The 14,023-nt window shown below is 46.4% G+C and overlaps 1 protein-coding gene across 5 annotated transcripts in view; it reads left to right on the top strand.

Moving 5' to 3' along the window:
- The first annotated feature begins 2,153 nt into the window (after positions 1-2,153).
- STK32B (serine/threonine kinase 32B) overlaps positions 2,154-14,023 on the top strand; it is a 448,182-nt gene continuing 436,312 nt past the window's right edge. Inside the window, exon 1 of one of the 5 annotated variants that reach the window (XM_019026105.4) lies at positions 2,154-2,822. In XM_019026105.4, the coding sequence (XP_018881650.1) occupies positions 2,771-2,822 (52 nt within the window). In that variant the 5' untranslated portion in view covers positions 2,154-2,770. Of the gene's footprint in view, positions 3,037-14,023 lie in introns of all 5 variants that reach the window. The other 4 variants (XM_019026104.4, XM_055384435.2, XM_019026107.4 and 1 more) reach the window with 4 other exon arrangements.

The raw sequence follows: 14,023 nt of genomic DNA, 5'->3' as shown, positions 1-14,023 counted from the left end.
TGCACCAGTAGCCTCCTTTCTTCTTCCTACCCGGTTGATTCCTTGCCCTTCCAGTCTCAGCTCCAGCACCCTCTCTGGCCAATGCCTTCTTTTCTTTCGTTTTTTTTTTTTTTTTGAGATGGAGTCTCACTCTGTCACCCAGGTTGGAGTGCAGTGGCACAATCTCAGCTCACTGCAACCTCTGCCTCCCAGGTTCAAGGGATTCTCCCACCTCAGACTCCCGAGTAGCCGGGATTACAGGTGGGTGACATTTCTGTCATGCGTGTCCGTGTGAAGAGACCACCAAACAGGCTTTGTGTGAGCAATAAAGCTTTTTAATCACCTCAGTGCAGGCGGGCTGAGTCCGAAAATAGAGTCAGCGAAGAGAGATATGGGTGGGGCAGTTTTATAGGATTTGGGTAGGTTATGGAAAATTAAAGTCAAAGGGGTTGGTCTCTGGGGGGCAGGGGCGACGGTCACAAGGTGCTCAGTCGGGAGCTTCTGAGCCAGGAGAAGGAATTTCACAAGGTAATGTCATCAGTTAAGGCAGGAACAGGCCATTTTCACTTCTTTTGTGATTCTTCAGTTGCTTCAGGCCATCTGGATGTATATGTGCAGGTCACAGGGGTTATGATGGCTTAGCTTGGGCTCAGAGGCCTGGCAATCACACCCAGCTAAGTTTTGTTTTTTTAGTACAGATGGGGTTTCTCCATATTGGCCAGGCTAGTCTCAAACTCTTGACTTCAGGTGATCCACCCGCCTCAGCCTCCCAAAGTGCTGGGATTACAGGTGTGAGCCCCCATGCCTGGCCTAGCACAATATCAATATATTTCTTATAACAGTGTTAGAAAGGGAAAGTACTCTTATTAGCACCATCTGGACTCAGATGAAGAAACTGAGTCCAGAACAGGTTAAGTAGAGGAGTTAACTGGCTAATGAGGGGCAAAGCAGAATGAAACCTGGGTAGAATGAGCCCAGAGCCCATGCCTGTCCACATTCCGCCCTCTGCTCCTTGAGCTAGGGGCCAGCTCTGTGTTCAGGGCATTGCCTGCTGCACACTGGCCACTCAGTGTATGCTTGTTGGTGGAATGAAAGGCAAGAAATATTTATTCATCATTTATTATATGCTGGGCACTGTTGCCTGCTTTTATAAATATTACCTGATATAATTCTCACAGCCAAGCCAAGGAGTTAATATCAATCAGCCCACTTTGCAGATGAGAACTCCAAGGTGGGACACATTGCCAGTAAATGGTAGAGCCAGCTCTGGGTCATGGTGGCTGGGCCTGCCTCAGACCTTCTCAGTTCTTTCCCACTGCCTTTAGGAGATTTTTTGTTTTGTTTTGTTTTGTTTGTTTGTTTTCTGTATTAGGCTCCCCGGCTTCCCTCACCCTTCCCCCAAGAAAAAGAAAGAAGGGGAGAGAACTGGAGAGAGAGACCAGGTAGGGGACGGGGACTGGGTGACGAGATAGGATGGAGAGACTCACAAAGAACCCCTGCTTTCTATCAAAGCAAGGACAGTGGTTCCAGGCGCCCAGTAGATGGCAGGATGTGGCCAAAGATTCCCTGCAGTCCCGGAGAACTGGGCCCGCAGGACTGCAAGGCAGGGGGACCTGCCTGTCCCTCAGGGAGCGTCCTGGGAACCCGCGCTCGCCCCACAAGTCTTGGGGCGCATCTGCCGCACCCCTTACTTAGGCACCCGCAACTGTGGCGCGTATCTCCTGATCCAGGCTCCCGCCGCAGGAGCCCAGGGACCCTGATGCTAGCCTCGCCCCTAAATCGGACGCCGATGCTGCCCAATTTTGGGGGAATCCCGAGACTCATGCCCAGCCATTCCCAGGGAGAATGGTTTGGGGCAAACTATGGCTGTCTGGGGCCTCAGTTTCCCTATGTACAATGAAGGGGTCAGATTAGTATCTAATCTTAAGGGGTCAGAAAGTATCTAAACAGATACTTTCATTCATTAAACACTGAGAAAAACCTTAAGAGGAACAGCGTCGGTTAGAGAGCCAGCAGACACTCCACTGCCTATCCCAATATGAATGGGCAAATACAGGCTAGCGAGGAGTCCTGGGACTCCCTTCGCAGCCAGGGCCGACTAACCACAGACCTAAGAGCCCCTCTACCTCTAGACCTCCGTCTACTGCGCTCTAAAATATGAACGATGCTTTCTTACTGCTGGGTTGTCGGAGGCGGATGTGGGATGGTGCTAACAAAGCGCGTAGCCGGGGCCTGGCCATAGTGGGTGCTGACAAACCGCTTACTGCCAGCAGGGACCGAGCTCCTGGCCGAGGGAGGAGGGCCGAGCAGGGATTCAGATTCTTCCGGGCCGATCCCTTTCTCAGCTCCTTCCGCCCTGCCGCCGCCCACTGCGTGCTGCCTTCGCCCGTCCCCTCCTCCCCCGCTCCTTCCCCTCCTTCCCCTGCTCCCGCGCCGCCTCGCGTCTCCCGCCCGCTGTAGCCGGCGAGGAGCGCCGCACGTTGGCCCCGGCGCGAGGAGCTCCCGGGTTCCCGGGCGGGCACTGGAGTAAGGACCTGCCAGCGCATCCCGAGGCGGGGCACGGCGGAAGGCGCGGCGAGAGCGGGGTCCCTGCGAGCGCAGTCCGCAGGGCGTCCAGGAGAAGGGGGACGCCGTCCCCGCCCCTGCACGGTGCTCGGCCCCCTCGAGCTCCGCGCGCGGCTACAACCCGGACTGGGCGCGCCCCCGGCATCCCGTATCTCTGCGCGCGTCCCACATCCCGCATCCGGCATCCCAGCGGCCGGGCATGTAGCAGCGGCAGCAACGGCGGAATATGGGCGGGAACCACTCCCACAAGCCCCCCGTGTTTGACGAGAATGAGGAAGGTAAGAGGGCGAGAGGTGCGAATTCCCGCTTCGCGCCGCCCCGCCCCGCTCGGGCAGGGGCCGGGCATCCCCTTCCTCCACCACCCTCGGCCGAGCCCTGCGGGGCACCGCATGCTGCCCGGCGCGGGGACCCAGGCATGGCCACTTCGCCCAGCGAATGCAGTGTGTGCCCGACCCGTGCCAGGCGCGGCGCTTCTGCTGAGGCAACTCCTAGGTACCCAGTGCCGTTTAGTAGTCGGGACGGTGCCTAGCGCGGGACTGGGGAGGCGGCTTCAGAGAGTTGAACCCGAAACCTGCACTTGGGGGTGTGGAAGGGAGGAGTTGACTTCGGAGGCCAGTCGGGATGTTTCTAGGCTCGGGCTCCCCAGGAAACCGAGGTTTCCTTGAGAGCCTGAGGCTGACGGAGGTGGCCTGGAAGGGCGGGTTGCACCGTGTGTCTGTGTGTGTGTGTGCGCGTGCCCACGACGCATTTGGTCTCGTGCAAGGGCCTGTTGGATGCAGCTCTCCTCAATCACCCAGGACAGAGGGAAACTTTTGTTTGCTAAACTCTGTGGTTCCTAGGAGGGCGTCCTGTTCTGGGCAGCCTCCCCCTGGCGCAGAAGTGGTGTAGGCTGTCCAACCGCATCTCAACTTCCTGGCTGGATCCTTGCGGTTCAGGTCAATAGAGCTCACTATTTGGACTAGCAGAACCCTATTTCCAGTGCAGCGTGTCCCTGGAAAACTTACTTCACCTCTCTGAAACATTAGTCCCTTCATCTATGAAATGTGAGTTATGATACCACTAGCTACTTTATAGGGTTGTTTGAAGCTTAACCACTAGTAATCCACGTGAAAAGTGCCTTATAAATGCAAGCAGTACCGAGCTGTGCCGTTTTTTATCTGTTAAGAGCCCTCTGCCTCTCAAAGCTGGTTTCCTACTGTGCTGACTCGCCAGTCTCCACCTTGCCCCAGGTAAGAGCTGAGACATACTGAGCACTTACTATGTTCCAGCCATGCTAGCACATAGTGTTCTCTCCATCCTTTTCATGCCCCTTGAGGTGGCTACCTTAGAAAGGGGTCTGTCCTGGTCACTGCTGGTAAGAAGTAGAGCTGGGCTTGAGGCAGGACAGCCTGCTTTGAAAGCTGTGCCTGTCATCATTACCCAGGGCACTGGCTGTGTGTGTACATCATGGATGGCTTCTAGAACTCCCAAGGCTGTGAGTGCTACTCAGATGCCTGCCTGGACAGCCCTTCTCAAAAAGATAGATGAACACAGTCAAGGTTAAGTGAGCACCTGCTGTGTCAGGCCCACGAGAGCCTTCCTTAGAGGAGTTTCTAGTCTAATGGCCCTGAATGACCGTCCATGGTGATAAGGGCATTGAGAAACCAGTGCAGGGTCTTGGGGGCACAGAGAGGCCCCAGCTTTTCCTGATCTTTAGTCTGGAGCATGTGCAGGTGAGCAGGTAAGGAGCCAGTTGTGGACAGAGGAGAGGTGGGCATGGAGGTAATGGAGGCTCTTGCATGTCCCAATAAGAGTTTGAACACTATGCAGCATCACCCTCAATTGCACGGGCTTGTGGTTCTAGCCTGGGTCAAAGGTCATGCTTTTGCTAATTTTCCTAGCATCTTTCTCTTTTATTTACAGAGGAAATTTGCCACCCTTATATTGAAAACCGTCTCTGTCATTTATCCCCAACTTGAAAATATTCATTGGCGAAATAGTTATCTCTGGTGTAGCCAGCCTTTTGATTTTCCTGTTCCTGTTCCTTATTCTATAAGCAGATTGGGCCTAAGGTTAACTGCCTGTTTCAGTGCTTGTTAAAATACAAGGTTATGAGGCCGGTCGCGGTGGCTCATGCCTGTAATCCCATTACTTTGGGAGGCCGAGGTGGACGGATCACCTGAGGTCAGGAGAGGCCTGCCTGGCCAACATGGTGAAACCCCGACTCTACTAAAAATACAAAAATTAGCCGGGCATGTTGGCGGGAACCTGTAATCCCAGCTATTCAGGAGGCTGAGGCAGGAGAATCGCTTGAACCCGGGAGGCGGAGGTTGCAGTGAGCTGAGATCGCACCATTGCACTCCAGCCTGGGCACCAAGAGTGAAGCTCCATCTCAAAATAAATAAATAAATAAATAAATGAATAAATAAATATAAATAAATATAAGGTTAGGGCTCTCCTCATTTTGCCATTGTCCAGCCCAGTGAAACATTAACTTGTTTGATTTTGCCAGTATATCTCTCACACATTTCCTAGTACAGGTAAAACAGTGTCACTTGCAACCAACTGACTCATTTATTTCGTAGGCATTTACTATTCATATTTTCTGTACCCACCCCTGTGCTGGGGACCAGGAATATGAGGAGGATGAAGGCAAAGTGTTAACAATTTGCTCCCAGAGCAAGTAAACCACCTGGAAAACAGGGTGTGTAAGTGCCCTGACGTGGGTGAGCTCAGGCGACTGATATCCTGGAGGAGGGTCCCTAACTCAGAGTGGCGGGGAGGGATCTGAAAAGGCCTCCTCTTTTAGACTGGCATCTTGCGGAAATGGCAGGAGTTACCTGGGGGGAAGAAGTGGGTGATAGAAGGGGGAAGGATGTTTCAGAGAAAGGGAAGAGTATGTGCAAAGGCAGATGGTAAAGAGTAAGCCTGGCTCATGTGGGGGGATTGAGGGGGCTTAGTACTCCTGCATTGTGGAGTATGAAGCTGGAAGGCACAAAAGATGAACCCTGAATGCCTGGCCGGCCTTAAAGGGCCCAGTGGCCATGGTCAGGTGTTTGGACTTGATCTTATAGGCATTTTGGAGTCACTGAAGTGTTTTAAGCAGGGAGTGACATGGTCCAGTGAACAAACAAGCTCTCCCAAACCATAGTCATTGCGTGGTTGAAGGTTGAAGATGCAAACACCTGCCTGACGAGAACAAGTCTGATTTTTAAGTACTTTGATGTTAAACCACAGCTAAATATTTGCCATTGTGTAATTGTGACAGGACCGTCATCCACATTCCTAAGGCAAAAGTTTAACTCATTGTGTGCAAGTGGTCATAGCTGTTCACGCTCACATGATATATAATAAGCAGAGAAAGGATCATGCCACAGATTAATAGGCAGAGTTGCTTTTTTTCCAAGCGTTGCATAAAATAATGGTGGCTTTACTGTGGATGGCATCTAACATTTGGTGAAAAAGGGCACGTTAGCTGAGCCTCCTCCAGTTGCAAATGATGGAAAAGCAACATTAAGTGCTTTTTTCGTTTTTAAAAAACAAAAGGTCTCACTCTGTCACCCAGGCTGGAGGGCAGTGGTGGGATCTTAGCTCACTGCAGCCTCAACTTCCCAGGCTCAAGGGGTCCTTCCATCTCAGCCTCCCAAGTAGCTGGGACAGTAGGCTTCTACCATTATGCCTGGCTAATTTTTAATTTTTTTCTTTTTTTTTTTTTAGAGTCAAGGTCTCACTCTGTTGCCCGAGCTCACAAAGTGCTTTTAGGGGAATAAATTGGCTCTGGCCATTTCTTGCCTTCTCCATCACTACCATTCTTGTCCAAGCCATGGTCACAGCTCTTGCTTGGATTATTACAGTCACCTCCCTAAGTCCTTACATGGTCTGTCCCTACTCCCATCACTGTCCCCTCAATGCAGCAGCCAGAGTGATCCTGTTAAAACATGCCATGGGCCAGATCAGTCCTCTGCTCTGCTCAGCCCACCCTCAAATCCTCCCTCCAGCCCTAGGCACAACTTGCATCGTTAAGAAAATAAAAGCTGAAGTCCTTATAGATGCCCATCAGGTTCTACCCTCTGAGACTGCACCTTTCTCTGTCACTCCTGGCTCACCTGCCTCCTTCCTGCTCGTCTGACATGCCCTGCACCCTCACACCATAGCCCTGGCACCTGGCCCTCTTGCCCGAGGGCATCTCCCCTCCAGCCCACTCTCACTTCCTTCGGGTCTCCAGGAAAATGTTGTTGACTCATTAGACTCTCATTGACCACCCTACTTAAAATGTCATTCCAAATCCTTTTCCTTGCTTTATTTTTTTTGTGTGGAAATTATCACCATCTATCATAATATTTATTTTACTTATTTTCTTGGTTATTGTCTGTCTTTCTCCACTCAGTGCAAGTACCTTAAATCAGGGATCCACAACCCCTGGGCCACGGACGGTTATCAGTTCGTGGTCTGTAGGAACTGGGCCGTCAGCAGGAGGTGAGTAGCGATTGAGGGAGCATTAATGCCTGAGTTCTGCCTCCTGTCAGATCAGCAGCAGCATTAGGTTCTCATGGGAGTGCAAATCCTACTGTGAACTGTGCATGTGAGGGATCTAGGTTGTGCACTCCTTATGAGAATCTAACTAACGCCTGATGATCTCAGGTGAAACAGTTTCATCCTGAAACTATCCTCCCTCTGTCCATAGAAAATTTGTCTTCCATGAAACGGATCCCTGGTGCCAAAAGGGTTGGGGACCACTGCCTTCAATACAGGGATCTTATGTGATTGTCTCTTCCTAAGGAATTGCAAGCTCCTTAAGGTAGGAGTTTTGCATAGTTTATTCACTTCTGTATCCCTAAGGCCTAAAATAACACCTGTAACATAATAGATGCCTGGTAATTTTTTGGTGAATAAATGAATGAGTGAATGAATGAAGGTGTCAATCTCATCAGCCATGGCTGGAACCAGGCTCCCCATAATATCAAGAATCTTCATTCCTGGATTCTGTGCTTTATTCTCAGGCGGGCTCTCTCTTCATGGGGCTCCCGCCACCTCCATGTTGATAGCTCCAGAACTCTGAGTATGGAAAAGAGAGTATCTTTCTCGTAGTAGTCGCAGAAAATGTCCCACGGTTACTTTGATGGGCTCTAATTGAGTCTTGGGTATTCTTGAATCAATTACTGTGAGCAGGGAGATTTGAGGCTCTAATTGGCTGGACTGTGTCACATGCCCACTTTTGGATTCAGGGGGTAGAGTCAGCTCCATTTGAGGCATTTGGAATAAGGGTCTATGTGAAGAATTTTCCCAAGGGATATTGGAGTATCAACGGAAAAGGGGCAAGTGGACGCTGAGTGGGCAGATAGAAACAAAAAACATCCATCCCCCCCAACCTGTTATTATTGTGTTCCTTGGAGCACAGGTTGGGACCCTTTGGTGTATCCTACTTAATCGTTTGATTCCACATCCACCTTTTGCACTAGACTGCAACCTCCTAAAGAACAGCACTTAGTTGTTTTCCACCTTTGTGTCTGCAAATCCTAGAATAAGGCCAATGAGGGCATAGAGCGGCCATTTGTTGAATGGAAGATGAAAACAATCACTTATTGGGGGCCAATTTCTTGCATTCCTTTGGGTTCTGGAGCTATTGAAAAACAAACTGATTTATTTCCAGTAAGGTCGTTGGAGACTATGCCTTGGATTTGAGACCAGAATGGCCTACCTACTCCTGTCCTTCAATTTTGACCTTGAGACTTGCTTGAGCAGAGAACTGGTTTTTCAGAGTGGACCCTACACTGCCAGTAGCTTGGCAGCTCTTAATCATGGTGCACAGAGAACTCCCAAGAAATTCCCAAAAAGAGATAGGACATAGCTAAATGGCAGCCTGTGGTGATTTCTGCCTCTTGCATAGTGTGAGTCAGGATGTCACCACTCTTCCCAGTGAGAGAGAAGGCAAAGCTTTTCCCTGCTTCTTTCTAGGTAAGACAAAATTCCTACTTTATGGGATCGTAAAGGGGCCTAGAGCTTGGGGGTTGGCTTTCCAACAGTATGAGCTGAAGTGAATAGGTGTTAGGATAGAGGCAGGATTTATGTTGAGTCTTGAGGGAAGGGTTTAAATGCCTCAAGAGAGAAAGGATCAGTATTTTAGCAGGATCAAACAGCATAATCTGGTGCTAAGCCTAGGCATTTTTCTGGGAGAACTGGAAGAAACAGATATTCTTAGCATTACACCATTATCTAAAATCTGGACTTTGAGAAATGGCAGAGTGAGATGAAGAAACTGTTCTACAAAGAACGTTGAGGGTCCTAACACCCTAAAGGGATATTCTAGTTTACAGAACAGAGAGAACAGTGAGGACACATAGTTTAGGATACCAGAGGAGAATTTCTAGTTCAGGAAGACCTGCATTACATAAGAAGAGAAAAACACACTCTATTAGACTGAGGTCATTCCCTTAGCTAGAGCCAACCAAGGAAAAGATGAATGTCAACATTGTTAGCAATCCTGGAGTCTTCTTCTTCTCAGTCCTTGATTTTTGTGACCTCCTTGGAGTACCCTTATGCATTGAAGATTTTGGCCTCTGCTTCATCTCTCACAAGTGCTCCATCTGTGAAGTCATCAATATAAATATCTCATTCTTTCAGTGCGGGACATTATCCTGTTTCAACGTGGGAACATTATCACTGTTCACCAACATCCTGTTCCCCTTTACTTTCGTGGACACACACAAAATTATACCTCCTTGTCCCCTTGAAGTTATGTGAGACCATGTGACTTGTTTTGGTTCATTTGAGCAGAGATGACATATGTCACATCTTGGAGAAAGTATTGAAGACCTAGTGAGTGTCACTTTATATCACTCCATCTTGGAGCAACCACAGTGATCTACATGGTGGAACTTATTTCAGTCTGGTTCCCAGAGTGAGAACAACATAGATCAGAGATCACACTCACTGCTCGCCAGCCTGCAGTGAGACATGGCATGAGTGGGACAGACTCTTTTGCCATCTTTTTTTGTTTTGTTTTGTTTGTTTGTTTTTGAGACAGGGTCTCTGGCGCCCAGCTGGAGTGCAGTGGTGTGATTGTGACTCACTGCAGCCTCAACCTCCCTGACTCAAGCAATCCTCCTGTGTCAGCCTACAAAGTAGACCACAGGAACGCACCACCATGCCCTGCTAGTTTATGTATTTATTTTTTATTTATTTTACTTATTTATTTTTTGATATAGAATCTCTCTCTCTGTCTCCCAGGATGGAGTGCAGTGGCGTGGTATCGGCTCACTGCAACCTCTGCCTCCCAGGTTCAAGCGATTCTCATGCCTCAGCCTCCCCAGTACCTGGGATTACAGGCAGGTGCCACCATGCCCAGCTAATTTTTGTATTTTTGGTAGAGATGGGGTTTCACCATGTTGGCCAGGCTGGTCTCGAACTCCTGACCTCTGGTGATCTGCCCACCTTGGCCTCCCAAAGTTCTGAGATTACAGGCGTGAGCCACCATGCCCAGCTGCTTTTTTTTTTTTTTTTTTTGTAGAGCTGGGGTTTTGGGGTCTGTTGCCCATACTGATCTTGAATTCCTGTGTGCAAGCAATCCTCCCACCTCAGCCTACCAAAGTGCTGAGATTACAGGTGTGAGCTACTGCTCTTTTGCTGCCTTAAGCCACTGAGATTTGGGGCTGCTCATTACCACAGTATAACCACGCCTATCCTGACTGGTACACCTACCCAAACCAGCCCACCCTCAAGGAGAATGCATTCACTATTTTACAATTAAGTATTATATTAGCTGCATTGTTATTGTAGATACCCTTTATCGCATGGAAGATGTTTCCTTCTATCCTGATTTGCTGACAGTTTTTATTGTTAATGGCAGTTGAATGTAAGCAAATACCTTTTTCTGCATCTATTGAGATGATATGTGACTTTTCTTCTTTTTGTGATCAGACAAAGAATTATACTGATTGATTTTTAAATGTTAAATCAACTTTTCATTCTTGGGGTAAACACCACTTCATCATGGTGTGATATATTCTTGGATTTGATTTGCCAACATTTTGTTTATAACTTTTTAATAAGAAGATATTATAAACCTTACGCCAATACATTTGAAGTGGACAAAACACTCTATAAAAGCACAACTTGCTGAAAATAATACAGGAGAAATTTAAGTATCAGAATAGAACTAAATCTGTAATAAAACTTTCCCATGAAGAAAAGTCAAGGCTCAGATATCTTCATAGGTAAATTCTTCCAAACATTAGAAATAATAATAATCCTCTACAAACACTATCAGAGAATAGGAAGGAAGAGACATTTTTTACTGGCTTTATTAAGTTTTTGTATCAATGTTATACTGGTCTCATTAAAGAATTAGGAAGTATACCAAACTTTGGGAGAGTTTGTGAAGGACTGTTATTATTATTATTTTGAGACAGAGTTTCGTTCTTGTTGCCCAGGCTGGAGTGCAAAGGTGTGATCTTGGCTCACCACAACCTCCACCTCCCGGGTTCAAGTGATTCTCCTGCCTCAGCCTCCCAAGTAGCTGGGATTACAGGCATGTGCCCCTACGCCCAGCTAATTTTGTATTTGTAGTGGAGACAGAGTTTTTCCACGTTAGTCAGGCTGGTCTCCAACTCCCAACCTCAGGTGATCTGCCTGCCTCAGCCTCCCTAAGTACTGGGATAACAGGTGTGAGCCACTGTGCCTGGCCAGGACTGTTATTATTGATAAGTTTCAAGTTTATTGACATAACATTATTCACAGTATCCTCTTATTATCTTTTCCAGTGTTTGTAGGATCTGTAGTGATAACTCCTTTTTCAATTCTGATTTTGGTAATTTGTGCTTTCTTTTTCATCTTTTTTGATTGGCCTTTCTTGGTTTATCAGTTTTTAAATTTAAAAATAACTTTTGCTTTAATTTTTATTTGTTTTCTTTTTGATTCACTGATTTTTTAAAAATAGTTTTCTTCTGTACAGTTTTTGGTTTAATTTACTGTTCTTTTTCTAGGTTTTTGAGATGGAGCCTTAGATCATTGATTATACTTACTCACGTATTCTACACTTTATTTTTTATTTCACTTAGGAGTTTCCAATGGAATTAGTTTCCTTTGATGAAGTATTCTCTTCATCATTTCTTTTATTGCATGCTTTGTAGTGACAAATTTTTTCTCTTTGTACTTGTCTGAAAATATTTTTATTTAGACTTTACTTATGAGTGAGTCTTTTGCCAGTTATCAAATTCTATGTCAGCGGGTTTTTTTCTTCAGCATTTTGAAGATATAATTTATTGTCTTTTGCCCTCCATTGTTTCTGAGCAAAAGACAGCTGCCAGTTCTATTTTTGCTCCTTTTAAGCTTGTATGTTTTTCTTGCCAAACTGCTTTTAAGAGTTTATATTCCCTTTTAGAAACTTAATGATGATGTGCATAGGTATGATGATCCGGCCATCTCTGCTTGTTGTTAGTGCTTCTTGAATCTGTATCTTAGTGGCTTTGTTAGTGTTGGAGGATTTTTATTTTGTCATTTAACATTGGTTCTGACATTTTCCCCTTCTCCTTACATTGTCAAACTCAAATTGCAAAAGCATTAGACCTTATTACTATGCCCCATCTGGCTTTGACAATACTTCTTTGCTTTTTGTTCTTTTTTCTCTCCTTGTTTTTAGTGTGAATATTTTCTTCTGGCCTATCTCTTTTTTAGTCACTTCAGGTCTGTCTGCTATGAAGTACAGCCATTAACTTCTTAATATTATTCATTGTGTTTTTAGTTCTAGAATTGTCCGTGGGTTCTCTTTTATGGCTTTCAAATCTCTGCTGAAATTCTCAAAACTTGCCTTTTAATGTCTTAAGCATATTAACCAAGTTCATTTGGAAGGTATGTTTGATAACTCCATTATTTGGTAACCCTGTGAGTCTATTTCCATTGTCTATTGTTTCATTATAAGCATGTCTTGTTCTCTAATTTGCCTTTTTGTAAAAATATTGCATGCTGGGTATTACATAGGAAATAGTATAGAGATAATTTGAGGCTTCGAATGATATTATATTTCCTAGAAAGATTTTCCTTCTGGTCTTTACAGGCATCTGTGCTAGAGGTGATAGGAATCATGCTTCATCTTAAGTCCTCACAGAGATTCAAATGGTCTGGAGTCCTGTGAGGGCTGGTCTATATTTCACACTTACTGCTAGAATGTAGCTCTGTGGTGTTCTTGCCAAACCCTGGGTGTTTACCAAGCCTCCTCCTCTTTGGTAGTTCCTGATGTTCAGTGTTCGTCCCCTCCCTGAAGCCTGCAAGTGCTTCCAAAGTAGCTCCTCAGTTTCTTGGAATCTGCTTTCCTGATTGGCAGGTTCCACTTGCTGTGCCCATTTCTTTGAACTTTCCTTTCTCCTGGATATTTGTCCCAAAGTTCTTTCTTCCCTTGATAGCTCTGTAACTCCTCCAAACAGATTTTTCAAAAGTATATTTTGTACAGTTACAGTTTTACTTAGCAGGAAGGTTGACCAAAAATATTCCAGTCCACCAGAAGCAGAACTCCTCTCCTCAGTATTTATCTGTACACGAGCGCCTTCTGTTTTAAAGATAAGCTCTCCCTAATCCCCATGCTACCTAAGATCTACTACCCAACTCTCCTCACTTTCATAACAGAGCTTCATGAAAAAGCAGCCCACACTTGGTGTCTTCAGTTTCTCGATGATAACATATTCCTCAAATCACTACATCTAACTTCTCATTTTAATTAAGCAGCTCTCACTAGGGTCATCGTGATCTTTTTGTTTCTGAAGGCATCAGGTAACTGTAAGTTGTGTCTTTTTGGGACACACACAAAATGAGCCAACTCATGAACCTCACCATCCAACAGAAGAAATAGAGCATGTAGAGTTCCCCTGAAGCTCCTTGAATGTGCTCCACTCCCTTTCCCATGTTTTCGAACTCCTAAACAATACAGTGTTTAGTTTTTTTTGTTTTTTTGTTTTTTTTTTTTGAGACGGAGTCTTTCACTGTCGCCCAGGCTGGAGTGCAGTGGCACAATCTCAGCTCCCATTGCAAGCTCCCCCTCCCAGGTTCACGCCATTCTCCTGCCTCAGCCTCCCAAGTAGCTGGGACTACAGGCACCTGCCACCATGCCCGGCTAATTTCTTGTATTTTTAGTAGAGATGGGGTTTCACCATGTTAGCCAGGATGGTCTCGATCTCCTGACCTCGTGATCCGCCCGCCTCAGCCTCCCCAAGTGCTGGGATTACAGGCATGAGCCACCATGCCTGGCCAGTTTTTATTGTTTTTGAAATTTATAAAAGTGGTAGCATGTTTTATGTGTTTTTGTATAATTTGGTGTTTTCACTCAAGATTACACTTCTAGAATTCATCCATGCTGCTTTGAGTACCTGCCATCTATTCATTTTCATTACTGTTCCATTCAGTTACTATAGTGTAACTCATTTGTTTTTTCTTCGGACACTGATTGCACTGTACTGCTTCTAGTTTTTTACTATTGTGAACCATACGGCTGTGAACAATTTTGTGTATGTCT

Source organism: Gorilla gorilla, chromosome 3 (genome assembly GCF_029281585.2).
Source record: "Gorilla gorilla gorilla isolate KB3781 chromosome 3, NHGRI_mGorGor1-v2.1_pri, whole genome shotgun sequence".
In the NCBI taxonomy this organism is placed as follows: domain Eukaryota; kingdom Metazoa; phylum Chordata; class Mammalia; order Primates; family Hominidae; genus Gorilla; species Gorilla gorilla.
The sequence above is the reverse complement of the archived record's forward strand: the minus strand, read 5'-3'. Positions and strand labels throughout refer to the sequence as shown.